The sequence below is a fragment of the Portunus trituberculatus genome, chromosome 35 (assembly GCF_017591435.1).
Source record: "Portunus trituberculatus isolate SZX2019 chromosome 35, ASM1759143v1, whole genome shotgun sequence".
In the NCBI taxonomy this organism is placed as follows: domain Eukaryota; kingdom Metazoa; phylum Arthropoda; class Malacostraca; order Decapoda; family Portunidae; genus Portunus; species Portunus trituberculatus.
The window spans coordinates 13,775,615-13,793,274 of record NC_059289.1 but is presented as its reverse complement, the minus strand read 5'-3'; the positions used below and the strand labels follow the sequence as shown (position 1 = coordinate 13,793,274).

Genomic DNA, 17,660 nt, shown 5'->3' with positions numbered 1-17,660 from the left:
GAGTTGTGTAAGTGTAGAGTCATAAAGATAAGAAGTCACGTGGCGTTGGAGGCATTGAGGGAAGGGCGTTTGTTGCTGGGGCGTGGCATGGAGGTTCGTGTGGCGGTAGAGGAAGAGGCGGCGATTGGAATAAGTATAAAGTTATCCTAAGACCCGTGGTGGTTTATGGCCGGACGTCGTGACTGTCCGAGGGATAGAGTTGTTCCGAGGCTGCAATTCTCCTTCAGCCGACAGGGAGCAGGACAAAGAGGAGAGGCCCTGGAGAGGAGAAGAGGACGCGACTTGAGGAATTCTTGAAAGGGACGGAAAACAGTGTGGGGGGAGACATGAGGGGGATGCCAAAGGGAAGTGGAAATAGGGGCTGCAGACTGTCAGAGCAGCAGGATCAACTTGTGGGTTTTCGTGTTTAAGGACCCTACTGTGGATGTTCCTTTGCTCTCCATTTGTATTCCAGCGGAGATGTTTGTTTTCTTTGGTGGACGGGCCGCGAAAGCCAACCAGCAACACTCCCTGCAGACCAGCATAACGTTTTTCAGTCAAAGAAAGTAAAAGGAAGGAAAATTAATTTGATTCCACTTCGCCAGTGCATGAAAGTCAAGTTAAAGTTACAGTGTTCAGTTTGCGAGAGCAAGAAGGAGGCCGCTACAGGTGACGCGCGCCTGACACCTGTGAGCCGTGAGGGCGGGCAGGGGGGAGTGAGCGGCGACCCAACCTCTCCTCACCAACACAAAACACCGCGGCGTCACCTACCACTTCGCAGCCTCAAAAAACAGCGCCCATTCTGTCCTTTTGATTTCATGCGAGAAAACTTGACACTGGAATACACTGAGCGTCTTGCTGAGAATGAAAAAGCATCCTCGCTCCCAAGGTAGTGTTGCCGCTGCGAGGTGCCGCCATTCGGTGTTATTTCATTAGTTTCTTATCTTTCTCGGCCAACCAAGGCGGGCGTGATGCTCCCACCGAGATCTCCTTTCCGCATGACGTCATATTTGAATAAAGGCTCAGTTGTTATGGGCACCCCTTAGTGTGTGTGTGTGTGTGTGTGTGTATTTCATGCCGTGGGCTTCACAGCAGTTGTCGTCAAGCGTCAGAACAGAAGCCAGGCTGAAGCTCGCCGCCACAGCTGCCTCTGGGCTGAGCGATGATGGGTCTTGATCCCTCCTGTTGTTAAAGGCTCAGGAGACAGACAACGCGGTGGGAGAGGGCACCTGAGAGGTGGGAAGGCAACATACGCCAGAGGAGTCATGCGTTGTGTTTCCGTCAAGACGAGAATCTGCCCAGCTTCACAGATTTAAAAGTTAAGAAACATTCTTGCGGAGAAACGCGAGCAAGACGAATCATTTCAAAGTTTGCTTAGCATCTTTAAATTGCCCCGGAAGAAGAGTTTTTTTTTTCGCTCTCTCTCTCTTTACTATCTCATCAGTGCTGCTTCACATAACAAAGATTATGCACACACACACACACACACACACACACACACCCGGTAGCTCAGTGGTTAGAGCGCTGGCTTCACAAGCCAGAGGACCGGGGTTCGATTCCTCGGCCGGGTGGAGATATTTGGGTGTGTCTCCTTTCACGTGTAGCCCCTGTTCACCTAGCAGTGAGTAGGTACAGGATGTAAATCGAGGAGTTGTGACCTTGTTGTCTCGGTGTGTGGTGTGTGCCTGGTCTCAGGCCTATCCGAAGATCGGAAATAATGAGCTCTGAGCTCATTCCGTAGGGTAACGTCTGGCTGTCTCGTCAGAGACTGCAGCAGATCAAACAGTGAAACACACACACACACACACACACACACACACACACACACACACACACAAGACAAGGAGGAGTACAGTAGGAGAAACAGCTGGCGGAGCGTCCCTCTCTCTAAGTAGTGGACGGAAGACTTTTATGGCAAGGATGATGCGTAAGACCACAGGGCGGCAAGGGCGGGGGTAGACAGTAAGTGTTTCATAAGGAAATTTATTGCAGAAGGCCTACGAGTAATACGGCGCGGCCTGACCCTCACATTGTTCACGCCTCTTTCTTTTGTCCTGCTGGCGCTACGTTCCCTTCGTGACTCGTGCTGAAGAGCTTGAGTCGGAAAAAGGGCTCTTAATTCACGTCCTGGACTGTCACAACTCTCTGGATTCGCACATATTGTTCTCTTGACTGAACCACCCTTCACCCGTCACAGTCCCGCGGCCTAGCCTCCATCCATTGCGTGACGCCACACTGCCCGCCACAAATTCTTCCGCTCCCATACCCACATTGAGAAATTAAAGTACATAAAGGGAGGGGAAGATAACTGAGGGTCAGATTATCAAGTAAACCTTTCCCCTTCCACTTACAGTCGGCAAGGAATAATCTCTCTTCAGAGTTTCTGAATAAGTGCTACAATTTTCTAATCGCAAAGTTCTGCAAATATTGGGTTACTTAATGATACAGGTCTTTGTCCTTCTCAGAACAGTAAAGTGAGCAACCATTGCGCTGGTATCAGCTTTTGAACCCATCAGAAAATTAATTATTTTTTTTTATCCTACATGATTATGTCAAGGAATGTTCATACATCAAGCGATGGCGCTCCCTTGGCCTTAGTTGATAAGCGTGTTTTATTTACAAATGATCAGCTGATAGTTCATGTTTACGTTGGTCAGCTGATGCTGGTATGCTTTTGATAAGATTATCCTTAGTCTTAGAGGAAAAGTGTGGTATAGTAACATTTAATCAGTTGGTGGTGCTTGTTTACATTAGTCAGCTAATGTTGCGCAGCGTATGCATAAGATTATTTAGTGTGATTAATAGTTTGCCTCGCCGGTAATGTGTTCTTAGGAGGCGCATCTGTTTACTGTACGATGTGCTTTGTTTGGTTATTTTGGTATCCAGGTATTTTTTTTTCTGTCTCTGTTGGTTTACCGCGAGAGGAAAAGAATTTTTAACAGTAAGGAAATGCAATTTACGACGCTCCTGTTTCCAGCTTTACGAGAGGATATGATTTTTTTCCTCGTCCACCACCGTATTTTTTCCCTCCGCTATGGATCTGCGAGCCTCCAGTAGTGGCCGAAATGCTGTTTTTCATACATACATTATAGGAACGTTTTTGCGTAAAGAAAACGGAGGTGCTAGTGACCAAAAGAAAAAATAATAATGTATACAAATATAAGCAAGCGAAGAGACGAAAACAACCGGATGAAGAGAAGAAGACATAACACACACACACACACACACACACACACACACACACACACACACACACACACACACACACACACACACATGCAACACGGCTCATCATCGCATTAAACCCTCGAGATACTGGTGCTGATAGACTCCTGTGAACTGTTGAAGTGAGACGCTCGGCCGCTGATGGTGCTGCTGATTAAAACAAGTGACAATTATCTGACACTTAGCTACAAGAACCCTTGAGATCCCACGTCAGCTGCGAGGCATATGGGAACAAGAAGAATTCGAGGAGAGAGAGAGAGAGAGAGAGAGAGAGAGAGAGAGAGAGAGAGAGAGAGAGAGAGAGAGAGAGAGAGAGAGAGAGAGAGAGAGAGAGAGAGAGAGAGAGAAATTTAAGAAGGAAAAGTTTGCGAAAAGAAAAGAAGTATAAGTGAAGGGACAATTATATGCAAAGAAAAAAAGTCAGTATGTAAAAAATAACAAATATGGAAACTCTCAAAGATGCAAATAAATAAGAAATGAAATTGAAACTAGATCATTTCAATACATCTTTTTTTTTTTTTTTTTTAGGTTTGTGTTTATTTGAGGCGATTGTATTAACGACATTACATTATTTGATTTATGTGTATTCCCTCACTTAGTCAATCAGGTTTTTATCTCATTCCCTGATTTTCCTCTTCTCCGTCATCTGAACCGTTGCTATGTTTCAAACCATACCCAAAAATTATGAAAATGCGTCCCAGTGCTGAAGGAATTAATGTTTGTTGTACTTTGGGTAGTCATAATTATGTTTGTTGTGTGTAGGTGTGTTAACTGAGAACATCAATCAATTCCTTCACAACACAGTCACATCTGCTCCGCTCACTCAGATTCTCAAGTTCTACCGAGTCCCTTAATCCCTCTCCTAGCGTCAATAGAAGCCTTACAAGCCGTCACTCCTACCTTATTGTCCTTAGGAATCACCGCATCCTTCAATGTTTCGGTCAGCACAAGCATCCTTCATGTCCTTTAGAAACATCCCTTAAGTGTTTAACCCTTCAGTACCACGACGCGTTTCCATATTCATTCTGATTTCTATTTGGTGATTTTATACAACTTTAGAAACTCATGCGGGGGAATGAAATTGTGAAGACGCTGCCATTAATCTCCTGTCCTTCACAGATCCTTCCTAATGTAAATAAAATGGTCTAAACATACACAAATTAATCTCAAGGTAAAAATGTGTCCCAGTATTGAAGGGGTTAAGATCCTCAGGTATATCTTGAAATCCTTCCCCACTCCCAAGAATCCTTTATGTCTTCCTTTGTAATATCTTGTCTATATCCCTAACGCATCTTTATCATGTTTCCCTAACACAGCACAACGCATCCTAACGTGTGCAAGTCCACGCGTTCCCCGGCGTTCAACAGGTTGCGTGTGGGCGGCGGGACCCTTTTGAACTTGAGATATCATGGCTGCCTTCACTCGGAGTTCGATTCGCCCCCTAAATAGCGGCAAACAAACAAAGAAACAGATGTTCTTCTCTTGAGACAATTAATTTTCCCGGAGTGGTGTCAGCTGTCAGGTGGCGTCACACTTCAGCAGCTCTACACCCTCCCCTCACTTTCTCGTCCCCTCGCTTCCCACTCTTTTTCTCTCCCATTCGTCCTCCCGCCGTCTCCGCTGCCTCCTCCGCTTACTTCCTCCTCAGCATCAGTCATATAACCGCGGGCCCACACACACACACACACACACACACACACACACACACACACACACACACACACACACACACACACACACACACACACACACACACACACACACACACACACACACACACACACACAAAAGAAACACGATATTAACTACACACATTAGTACGTCTCAAACCAACATTAATTAATAGCACACAAGAAAAATAAACAAATAGAATAAAAAAAAGACATTACTGCTGAACTAATAATACGAGAGAAAAAAAAAAAACCCATACCTGTTCTTTTGGCTGTATATTTTATTCAGTGGTATATTTTCCTACCCAGATTATCCCTTCAGCCCTTAAGTCTCCCCGGATAAGGTAGAAGGGACAGGGGTAGGAAGGGGGCGTGAGGGAGAGAGGCTAAGGGATAGGGAGGTGGCAGGGAACAGGTGGAAAGGTGTAAGGAGAGAGGGTAGGGGATGAGACGAGGAGTAAAGGCTGAGAAGAGAGAGACAGAGGAGGAAGAGAGCAGTTGGAAAGGTAATGGAGGACGGGGAAAGAGGGAAGAGCGAGGCGAGATATACCGTAGCGTTTTGAAGAGCTCCAGGTGTTTTGCTTACCTTCCTTTCGACTTTTAAATCAATAGAAGGGAAAATTAGTTGAAACACAGGTCAGTAAAGTGAAAAATGTGATATGTATGCATCTAACCCTTTCAGTACTGAGACGCATTTTTTACCTTGAGTTTGGGAATGATAAAACTTCTTTTTTTTGACATTAGGAAGGGTCTATGGAGGTCAGAAGATTTATGGCCACAGTCTTCATCATTTTAATGCCGTCTTAAGTTTCTGAAGCTGTGTAAAATCGCCAAATAGTAAGCAGAGTGAATATGGATACGAGTCATAGTACTGAAGGGTTTAAGGGAGGAGGAGAAGTGCATTACATAAAATAGAAGGTTGAAAAAAGGTCTTTAAGAGGAGGCAATAGAAAAGTTAGAATAGAGTAAAAGATTGTCATGTTAGTAAGAAATGTGATAGAAATGGAAGAGGGAGAAGAGAATGATGTACTAAAACAAAAAAAAAAAAAAAGTAAAAAAGGCAATTTATCCATCACCAATATACACCAATGAACTTACCGTTGAGGAAAATTATATAGAAAAGATCACAACAGTAGGAAAAAAAGCATGATGCGAATAAAAAAGAAACAAGACAAAATTATACAGAAAGAAAGCAAAAAACAGAGTCCATGAACAGTTCACCAAGAAAATGTTACACTATGTTTATTTACTTCGTGTTGTGCTTCTTACTTTTACGTGGACGAGGTGGCATCCTAACCAGTGGAGAAAAGAAATGGTGGAGGAAAGGAAGCAAGTGGAGGAATGTCTCTTAAAGTTTAGAGGAAGACAGTGCCTCTTCCATCTCCGTTAGAGAGAGAGAGAGAGAGAGAGAGAGAGAGAGAGAGAGAGAGAGAACGTGGTAAGGGAGGAAGCGAGGGAAGGAAGGAAAAATCAGATATACTTAAGAGGAAGAGGATAGCCATGTCGGGTCACCATTGGAAGCACTAAACACTCTAACTCGTGAACAAAGCAAGTCAATTCACCGCAGGACGCATCGCGGGAGGCCAGCGGGAGGGGCGTCGGGAGGTGCTCTGGTCTGGACACGATCCGCAGAAGGTGTACCAATTCATGAGTTCACTTTAAAACATTACCTCTACATGGACTTACGATTGCGAGTATGTGCGTGTGTGTGTGTGTGTGTGTGGATTGGTAGGTGGGTATGCGTACAGCTGTTTAACCCCTTCAATACTGGGACATTATTTACCTTGAGATTTGTGTACGATTAGACCATTTCATTGACATCAGGAAGGGCCTATGGAGGTCAGAAGATTACTGGCCACAGTCTTCACTATTTCAATCTCCCACATGAGTTTCTGAAGCTGTATAAAATCACCAAATGGTAAGCAGAATGAATATGGAAACGCGTCGGAGTAATGAAGTTAAGAAATACGTTATACTACGATTCTTGTCTTTTTTATATATTTTCCTTGTTTCTTCGTGTTTTTTTATCGACTGTCTTGTTGAATTATAATTTCCTTACTTTTCTTTATTGTTTACATCACTATTTCCAATTTTATATGATTACTTTTCGTTAAGCACAGAAGAAAAATAGACAGGAGACGATAGATTAATCATTTTAATGGATCGCAGCAACGAGATCATATGGCGCTGCTGAAGGAGGACGGGCAAAGCTGGGTGGTGCGAGGGGAGAGTCGTGTGAGGGAGGAAGTGCTTAGGACCGGCGCTCAGTGGTGGAGTAGAGGAAGTACCGTCCGTATAGTGGTAGAGAGGAGGACGACGGGAACTGGGTCACGATAATGGTAGTGGAATGTGGTGGTTTAGTCTGTACGGTAATGGTGAGGAAGCTAAAGGAAAAACAGAAGTAGTGCGTTCGGAGAGAAATAGATCCCAAGACTTGTAGTGAGGGAGTGTTCTTGTCAGTGGTGATGGAGGAGAGAGATCGACGTGGCTGGCGAGTGGTCATTATGTCGATGTATTTGGGTGGCAGTGAGACTTAGCGAGGTGGTGGAAGTGGATGGGTGGCGGGACGTAGAGGTGGTGGTGGTAGTGGTGGTAGAAGTGGTGTTGGTGGTGGTGGTGGGAGGAATGTAGCGGGGGAAGAGGAGGGCGGGAAGCAGGCGAGGGGCGCAGGTCATAGAATGGTTGAGGTTATACGGGAAGTCTCACTTACCGCCCACACCGCCCCCTCCACCTCGCCCATCCGCCCGCGCCCGGCTTCAGCGTCCTGCCCGCCGCCTCCAGAGAGACCCTTGAGCGGCCTGGTCGTCTGGCGAGGCCTTTCCCTTCACCTGCGGCTGGAACGAGGGAGCAGCTCATTATTGTCGGTAATGCTCGTTCTTCCTTCAGTGTGTCCCGGCTTGTCATGGCCCGATAGGCTGATGGCGTCCTTTGAGTGATGCCGGAATCTCATTGGGTAGGCGGTGGCAACTCGGTGCGTGATTGGTCCTCTTCATCTGGGGCCGAGGGATGCCACGGTGGGCCTGGGCTTGGAACCCTCCGAGTGCCTAGTGTGTGTTGGCACTTCTAGTGGGTAGGTTGGCCCAGGAGGCGCGCGGGGACAGTGCATGACTGGAGACATAGCCAAGGAAGGAGGAGTACAGTGCCACCCCGCCGTGCCCCTCGTGCACCCCCGCAATAGTGACGCCAAAGACTCTAGCATACAGACTTTAGCATACATGCGGACTCTGGTGTCCACGAGTGAACCCGCCGCTGTCCCCACCCATCGACACTCGCCGCCCATGTGAGTATCGCATAGTGCCTGACGAGGGCCTCCCGCGCCGACGAAGAGAGAGGTTATTCGGGTACCTCCTTGTCAGCTGATCAAGTGATCACCAAAGATTCCCAGATTATGCTGCAGCGCTGACGCCACACTGACTACACGTATGTAGACGTATAAGGAAACAGTATTTATACTGCCAGGTGATCATGTTTATCTGCCACGGTAAGACATGAGTGGACTGACAGACATATGTGAGCTGCAGCTCATCCAGATGAGTCTGGGGCGCCGACAAGTTGCGCTGCAGCTGACAGGGTGATGGTGGGACCCCGAAATCCTGACCTCTTCATCCGCAGTTATTTGCCTTGCTTTTGTCTAATTCATAGTCAGTCCTGGATGCACTGTGAAGTCCAGTGTCATTGGCAAATATCAAACGAACTTACGGGAACCCATTGGCCTTGGTGACTAACACTTTGAAGAAGATTCATTATTTCCGGCTCTCATGCCGCCACGTCAGGCTCACAGCTGTTCGTATTCCATTGCAAGACTCATCGTGTTGTATTCCCTCCGAGAGCAATACCGCTGCGTTGAAACATGGCAGAAAAAAAATAAGTATTTCCGTCACAGCTTTTATTCCACCTTAAAACTCCTCAAGATTAGAACACTTGTCGTCAGAGTGAAAACAGAAACAGAATCGACCTCATGAACAAGAACCAGCTACTTAATTATCCAGCGTCCCGGGGCGCCACGCGATCCAGCAGTTGCCCAACACGTGTTGCTCACTATTATTTACAACGCGCAGCCGCGGCAGCCGCCGCCACTACTACTATCACTACTACCACTACCACCGCCGCCGCTGCCACCAGCACCCCGCCACCACCTGTTACTCCTCCTTGCCCTCATGACACTGAATTTAAATAGATCTCCTGATGCTTTACTTACACACCCTTCACCATTTCTTTTTTTGAGCCACATTCTCTCCTTTGAGACTCCCTCCTTGATATTCTTAACCTATTTTTTTTTTGTTAATCAATCAGGAACACCACCTGGCCTGCTCGTGGGAGGCTGACCTTTGTTCCTTGACCCTTTACTAACGGCACCTAAGTTTCCACATATATGATCATGACCGTCACCGGAAGGCGTGCTGGTGAATCCTGATAGTTGTTTAGATATTTGTTCTCGAAGCATGACGTGGAGATCAAAGTGACTTGAGGTTTAAAGAGCGTGTGAGGAAAGAGGGTACCCGTATCTTCACTTCCGCCATGAGAATCTTCACGTTAGATAGCATCATCTCGTCACAATTTTTGTTTCATTGCTCATCTGTCTATGGTTCCTTAAACTTCTCAGCATCATATACAAACTACTACTACTCTCTCTCTCTCTCTCTCTCTCTCTCTCTCTCTCTCTCTCTCTCTCTCTCTCTCTCTCTCTCTTTCCCCTCAAACAAATCCCCCCATATGGTTGTATAATCCTCTAATGTTATTCTGGAAGTGAGTTCGTTTCATGCAATTAACACTAAGCGCTCGCCGGCCGCAACCCTCTCGGCGGCGGCGGTAATGGAGACGTGTGAGGCAGCCAGACTGTCTTGCCGCTCTTAATGGGTGTCGGCAAGGCAGCCCTCTTAGGGGTGGATGCGCTTAGTCTGACACCCACTGATCCTTCACATTTTGCTACGAGGCCTGTGACGTAACGGGAGAGAGAGAGAGAGAGAGAGAGAGAGAGAGAGAGAGATGCTGTATTGTAAAACCCATATCAAATGTCGCTATTTAACACATTAGGTGCATATCCTCTCCTTTCCCTACAAACACACACACACACACACACACACACACACACACACACACACACACACACACACACACACACACACACACACACACACACACACACACACACACACACACACACCATGACCTTCCCTTACAAACCAGACTATCTTTCCTCTTACTTTGTGTCAGTGAAGGGGTTGAAAGGCAGTCAGTAAGCCAGTACTGCGATTCTTGTCCTCCCAGGGGCCCGGCGACCTGTTGGGAACCGCTTAAAAAGGGAAGGCTGAGCGAAGAACGGAAGAGCCATTTAGGAGGGTGTTTAGATAGTGTTGGGGGTGAAGTGAGTGGATGAGTGAGGTGGTAAGTGAGTGGATTTGGTGGACAAGATGGTTAGTGGAGTATTTGAGCGTTGATGAGTTTGTTAGTGGAGTGCAGATGTGGTAAACTGAGGGACGGAATAGAAGGGGATAAGTGTCTGGATGTGTGGCTTGTAGTGTGTGTGTGTGTGTAAGAGAGAGAGAGAGAGAGAGAGAGAGAGAGAGAGAGAGAGAGAGAGAGAGAGAGAGAGAAATTAAACTAACTCCCAATATAAAGGAGAGAAAAAAAAATCAACTTGCATAAATCCATGAAGTAAGAAAAATGAATAAATAACTAAATAGACAAATAACCATGAAAAGAAATACATACAAATCACGAAAGAAAATTAATTTATCCTCACGTCAGTTACCACGTATGAATACAAGCACATCGGCAGACAGATGGGCAAGTGTGAGACAGAAATAGGTTACGCAGTGATGGGTAGCAGGAATAACTAATAGGGAGGAAAGGGGGAGATGAGAGGATGCAGGTGGCAACGTGAACCATTCAAACTACAGCTAACTATTGTAACTAACTGCCGAATTGCCCTTGTAAATTCATTATGCACTATTTGATCACCTGCCTGTATGTTTTCATCTCGTTCTTTCTTGTTTTGTTGTGTTTTGTATAGTTTTTGCGCTTTTTGTCCTTCAATTGTTGTTTCTTCGTTGGACTGTTTTTCTTTTTCTTCCCTTCCTTTTATAATCTCTCTCTCTCTCTCTCTCTCTCTCTCTCTCTCTCTCTCTCTCTCTCTCTCTCTCTCTCTCTCTCTCTCTCTCTCTCTCTCTCTCTCTCTCTCTCTCTCTCTCTCTCTCTCTCTCTCCTATCTACCCCCTCTCCTCTTCCTATCCAGTGTGTTGGTAATTGCTCTAACAGGATAAACCTTATTATCTTGTCCGATCGGGGCATTAAGAAGGTATTTCACGACCTCTCAGAAGACCGAAACGCCCTTGTGCTCACCGTGAAAAGCGCCCTTCATCGCCACCTCCTTGCCGCGCCTTTCTTAACACCGTGTTACGTTCGCCAGTTCCTCTTTTTCGGGGCCGTTCATCGCTCCTGTTTTTGTTTCTCTGTCGTCTGCCTGGGAACGTCTTCTCTCTGGTGTCAGGTTACGTGAAATTAACTTTTTTTTTTACCTTATATTTCTTAACGCACCTTTTTTTTTACTCCCTCCCCTTTTTTTTGTGTGAGTGTGTGATGTAATGCAAGATGGCGTGTCATTCTTTAATGGTTTACGTCTGTTCCGCGTCTTTTTAGGGAGGAGACAAGCTAGATTTACGTTAATTATTATTACAAGGCGTGAGGGCTCAAGGAGGGGAGGGTGGAGAGGGTGGCAGCGGCTGATGGTATGAGGAGGGCGCGGGGAGGGCGGGATGGCGGGATGGCGCGGTAAATACTTCAACTTGTGCTCTGGAGGAATAGTTGCGTGTAATGTAACCTGCTTGTCCCTTTACCACCTCTCTTCCCTCCCTCCTCTCCCGTCCCTCTCCCATCCCTCTCCCGTCCCTCTCTCCTGTCGCTCCTGGCATGACGGCGCTCAGGAATTACAGCGGAACGAGGTTATTTGACCTGACATTAATGGACTTGGCCGTTCCACCTCGGAGCTCGGCCGCTGATGCCCAAGGGAAGGAGGAAGAGGAAGAACCAGTGATGGAGGAAGGGGAACGGCAGGCCAGGGCAGGGCAGGGCAGGGGTAGGGCAGGGGCACGCGGAGGAAGGAAGAAGAGGATCAGTGGAGTGGAAAGGGCTATAAAGGAAGAGAGCAGACGGTCACCAGTTATGGAGAATGATGAGGAATGGTAATGAAGAGGAGAGAAGGAGGTCTAGCAAGGATAGTTGGTTGTCGTGTGATGTATGAGGTGAGAGGAGAGAGAGGCAATCTGAAGGAAGGGAATGAAGATTAGTGAGAGAGAGAGAGAGAGAGAGAGAGAGAGAGAGAGAGAGAGAGAGAGAGAGAGGAGAGAGAGAGAGAGAGAGAGAGAGAGAGAGAGAGAGAGAGAGAGAGAGAGAGAGAGACGGGAGAAAAGAAAATGACAGCAACGAAATAAAATGAGAAGAGGGAAGAGGAAAAGACGAACAATGAGAGTGAGACGATAGCACTTAAGAAAAAAAATGAGGAGAATATGTGAATGAAATGGAATGAAAGCCAACAAAGAGACAGAACAGGAAAACGAGAACAAGGGACGAGAGAGAATGACTATTAAAATGAAAGAGGATGACTGGTAGAAAGGGAATGAGGAGAAACTGGAGGAATGAGAGGAGACTGCAGGAGATGGAGAGATGAGAAGGAATAAAAGGCAGCAATGAGGTGGAACAAGAAGAAGAGGACAAGGAACGTAGTCATTCATAAAAACAAATAGGAAGAGACTGAGGCTGAGGAGGAAGCAGCCACTGGAGGAGATAAAACAAGAGCCGCGCTGCCTCCCGGGGTGACCTGCAGTTCTTCCTCAGCGGCAGGGTGGGGGACAGGCTGAAGGAGAGGATCCGCTGCCGCTCGTGTACTGGATCTTGTAGTGACTGATCCTTTGCGCTGAATTGACAATAAGATCATGAGAGTGGCAGTTGTTTCCTCCACCTCATCGTTAATATTCTTTTTACTCTTAGGTGTTAGATATTTTTTAGTGTCAAGTTGCTTTTTATTCTAAATTGGAGCCGGTTTTTTTGTGAGTATTCGCGTTACATGATAGGGAAATGATCTTGTTGTTGTGTCGTCATTAGGTTAATAATTCAATCAATCACTTAATCAATCCATTAGTTGTTTGTGAGCATGCGTACGAAAGAGTTTGGTTTTTGGATGTTGTAGCTTCTCCTAAACGCAATGTTCACTTTTTTTGTATATGTGAAATGTTAAGGGAAGTTACTAAACACACTTAACTGAGAGAGATATATGAAGGATCTTTATCTTTGTTTTTACCACTATTTCAATATTTTCTTTATTTCACGTCCGTAATACAATATTCTTTCCAACTTACGCCGTAAAGAAAGCACCAAAGAAATATCAATTACTCCTATATCATAACCCATTCCTATCCCCTTGCCTTCCCTTTACTCGTATTTACACAACCGCATTCCCCTCCCGGAGTCTCGCGATAAATGCGTCACGCGCGCGAGACGTAAACTTGCTCCTTTGCCTCCGTCATGTTTGGTCTTGGTCGTGATCGAGGAGTCGCTTTGCTGTGGCGGATGATTTATGGCGTATTGATTCGATTCCTGCTCGCTCGTACGGAACTGAATGGTTTCGTGGTGAGGACTGGAAGTGTGTGGTTGTGGCGCTGCGAGGTTGTCTTATCTCTCTGCTGGTGCTGAGAGTGCCGGCTGGTTCGCCTCTTCCTCAGTCTTCTCCTTTCATCGCCTTCTTGTTCCCTTTACTACCTCGCATCGTCTTCCTTTCCTCTGATATTCGTCTTTTGTGTTCCTTATCTACGCACACAACGGCTTCCCATCTGTATACTAACATCTCTTTGTTTTTTTTTTTTTTTTTTTTTTTTTTTTTTAACCTTCATTTTCTTCCTCTTCTTCCGCCTCTTGCACGCCTAAGGGCACACTGCCATCTGGACAAAAATAGTACTTCGACCTCACCTGACAAAGAGAAACAAAACGGACCAATTTTATATCGGCCAGCAGACTTTTAGGAACGAGGGGAAGAGAGGGAGGAGAGAGAGGAGGGAGTTGAGTTGTGTAGCGGCTGTCATTGAGCGGTACAGGGTTACGGGACGAGAGCGGGGAGAGGAACAACACTACATGAACAGCAAACTGAAGTATTGGTCTTAATAGTAAGTCTTGGTAAAGACACGATGTTTTCTTGCGCGTTTTCTATAAGAGGAGGCTGATGTTTGGTATGTATGCGCCGAGACAACGTGGGGTTAAGCAGCTTGGGTCCATTTGGGGCAGACGGAGCCTCCTCGACTGTACCTTTTCCCTGCAGGACGGAGGATAAAGGACGCAGGCAGGAAAAGCTGATTGTGGGTGACGCTTGCCAGGGTGGGAGGAGGAGGAGGAGGAGGAGGAAGAGGAGGAAGAGGAGGAAGAGGAAGATGTCAGGCCACTGCGGAAGTCCCTCATGCTTACTAGTGGTGTCTAGTGTTTCTCATCCACTACCCGCTATTGGAAGTTGTTGAAGATCTGCCGTGTGTTTGTGGTGATCTTGCTGACTCGTCTGTTTGCTTTTTATGACTTGTGTTTTCGATTTTGTGTTTCTTAATTGAGATCAAGCAAGAGGTTGAATTACTGGATATTAGTGCTGGTAGTGTGAATAATAGCACTCTTAATTAGGCTTAACGACTTGAATTTTGTCTTACAGGAGCGAGTGAAGAACACCACCACCACCACCACCACCGACACTAACACGACCTCCGCCAGCACCGCCACCACCATCACCACCACCACCACTTGCATGCAGTAGGGCTTCGCTGTCACCTCGACCAGCACCGAACCCGCACACCGCACGCGTCACCACCGCCTGCACCACTCAGCGCCACCATTACCAACGAGGACAGCAGCCCACAGCCCGCCATGGAGGGAGACGAGAAAAACAAGGCGAAAGCTGCAGGGGGAGGAGGCGGCGGCGAAGGCGGAGGGCTAGAGATGACGCAGTACGGCCTCAATGGTACCTCGCTCCCGCAGACGCCCAACGATGCCGCCGTTCAACCCAAGGGCCTGGACCCCGAGACGGCCCTACGAGGCACCTGGAGCAACCATTTGGACTTTATTCTTTCTCTAGTCGGTAACGCCATCGGTATCGGCAACGTGTGGCGCTTCCCTTACCTCTGCTACAAGAACGGCGGCGGTGAGTACTGCAGAGAGAGAGAGAGAGAGAGAGAGAGAGAGAGAGAGAGAGAGAGAGAGAGAGAGAGAGAGAGAGAGAGAGAGAGAGAGAGATAAGTCGTAAATATGTATAAGTGACCACTGAGGGTATATGACACGCAGCTTAGTTTAGCCTCCGCCGGTCCGCGCCACTCGCCGTGCACTCTGGCTAATAACAAAGGAACACTTGTAGTTACCTTGATTATCCTTAAAGCAAAGCGCTAAGCCGCGGTGAAAGGAGGAATCCAGTCGATCATTACCTCACCCCGACTCGATCTTGCTGAGTGGTATCGCACCTTGAGTGTTCTCTGCGGCGCGATTTCCTTCAGATTGTTCTTAAGAATAATCTGAATCTGTTAGACCGACACTGAGTGTCGGGCTGGGGCTATCCAACACTTTAATAACTTCCAACGAAAGGATAAAAATGTAAAGATAACGACGACGCGTTGAGTTTTTGTGTCGTGGAAAGAATTTCAGCGAAGGACATAAAAATATATAAAAAAGAATAAGAGAAAGTTTAGAATATTCCGGCGGTGAAAAAGGGTGGATGGAAAACATCGGTTCCTGTCACACACAGACTCAAGGCGACCACGGACGGGAGGCTGAAGGAGAGAAAGAGGCAGGGAGGGAGGGAGGTAAGGGGCGGGCTTCTGCTCCCAACATAAAATAGATATAAACTATTTTTTTTCTCTCTCCAGTGGGTGGTGATGATGAAAACTTGCAACAAACACAACACGGATCTGAGGTGATCTCTACAAAGGCTGTTTAGGCTGAGGCACTTGTTTCCATTTCCGTTATTGGCTTTTTCCGCATCGGGGTGAGTGCCAACAGGTTCCTTAGACAGAGGGAGGCGGAACCAGCAACGACGCTGGGGTGAGAGATGGAGGGAGGGAGGGATGGGTGGTAAGGTAGTGGTCAGCGGCGGCGCGGGACGGTGCGGGGAAGAGAGGCGTTAGTGCCGGTAAGGGACAATTGGCGGCTGACACCGAGCTGACGCCGTGACGGATGCTTCCTACCCTACATCCCGCGTCAGCCTTCCGTGCCGGCCTGACGCTCGGCTTCCGGCTACTTAGGAGGCTGCTGCCCACACCCTTCCGCCTGGATGCCCCCACGGTCACTCTTACCCAATAAGATTCCTCGCCTAAGTTCCCATGACAAAAAAAACTACAACATTCCTCCCTCATTGAAGCTCCTTAGTACTGAGCCACCCCCACCCCCATAAGAGGACGTTAACTTCTCTTAGGCTTAATTGTTTCACTCCAGTTACTCACACCAAAACAAGTGTAAAATTCCACTCACTCGTCCACACTTCACAGTAAAACTCACTCAGCTGTAAAACCTTCGGAATATGTCTAGCAATGAGCGAAGCAACTCCCTCTCCGACTCTTTAGACTTTCGGTTAAGATATTTTCCATTCAGCTGACACAGTTACTCTTGCTCTCCACATGCACTCAAAAACCAACCTCGCGTGGGCTCCATCTCACAACAAGTGACGATTGAAGCGGAGTGGCGGTGTGATGCTTGACAGAGAGAACCTTCTATCAAGCAAACGTGCAGAACTTCAAGGCAAGGCGGCGGCGTGTGAGGCCCAGGAAGTTTACGCAAGGGAGTGTAACGGCGGTCGCTTTTATTTAGAAAAGTTTAGGAACGGCACCCAAAGGAGGTATCGAGCGTGCAAGGAGAGGAAAATGGGGAGAAGAGAAACACCTGCATCCAGTAATTGTAAGTTTTCCGCTGAATTTACTGCGCGAATTAACAAGGCCCACAAGGAGAGAGAAAGAGAAAGGCTGCTAACAATAATACCCAGGTGCGTGGGACCAAGAGTGGAAAGAGGAAGGAGAAGGAGAAGGGGGAGGGAGAGCTGTGGGTCCATGGAGGCCTAGAGAGAGGGAGATCTAGAATACCAGCTTGCATGAGGCGAGATGTAACTGTAAGTAGTCAGGCGAGGAAAATTTTCTTTTTAGCTATAAAGAAAAAAAAAAAATAACATTGACAGACTGGAGAGAGAGAGAGAGAGAGAGAGAGAGAGAGAGAGAGAGAGAGAGAGAGAGAGAGAGAGAGAGAGAGAGAGAGAGAGAGAGAGAGAGTACTAGGCCACTAAAAATGAGGACGTAATTTTCACTAACGCGGGGAAATGTGAACATATAAGGGTAGTAACCCGCGCCCGTATGTGTGTGTGTGTGTGTGTGTGTGTGTGTGTGTGTGTGTGTGTGTGTGTGTGTGTGTGTGTGTGTGAGTGCTGGTCGTGTATAGGTTGTCAGTGTGTGTAATGTCCGTGTGTGAGGCTGGCTAGGGTGATGCAGTTTGCTATTTCGTGTGGAAGACCTGAGTGTTTCCTAACCATTCAGGACAAGTCAACACGGAAATAGAGACAATTTGTACTTTTATATATTTTGCAACGTCAGTAAGTCAAAAGTTACGTAACGATTGTATAATGTTGATGACAGCTCCTATTCTGTTAAACGCACACACTCACACACACACACACACACACACACACACACACACACACACACACACACACACACACACACACACACACACACACACACACACACACACACACACACACACACACACACACACACACACACCACCTAC

The 17,660-nt window shown here is 47.0% G+C and overlaps 1 protein-coding gene across 2 annotated transcripts in view; it reads left to right on the top strand.

Annotated features, from left to right (window-relative positions):
• Nucleotides 1-17,660, top strand: part of LOC123513336 (sodium- and chloride-dependent GABA transporter 1-like) — an 80,856-nt gene that overhangs the window by 33,052 nt on the left and 30,144 nt on the right. The window contains exons 1-2 of one of the 2 annotated variants that reach the window (XM_045270461.1): nt 7,913-8,154; nt 14,557-15,042. In XM_045270461.1, coding sequence (XP_045126396.1) covers nt 14,769-15,042 — 274 coding nt within the window. In that variant the 5' untranslated portion in view covers nt 7,913-8,154; nt 14,557-14,768. Of the gene's footprint in view, nt 1-7,912; nt 8,155-14,556; nt 15,043-17,660 lie in introns of those variants that run through there. The other variant, XM_045270462.1, reaches the window with a different exon arrangement.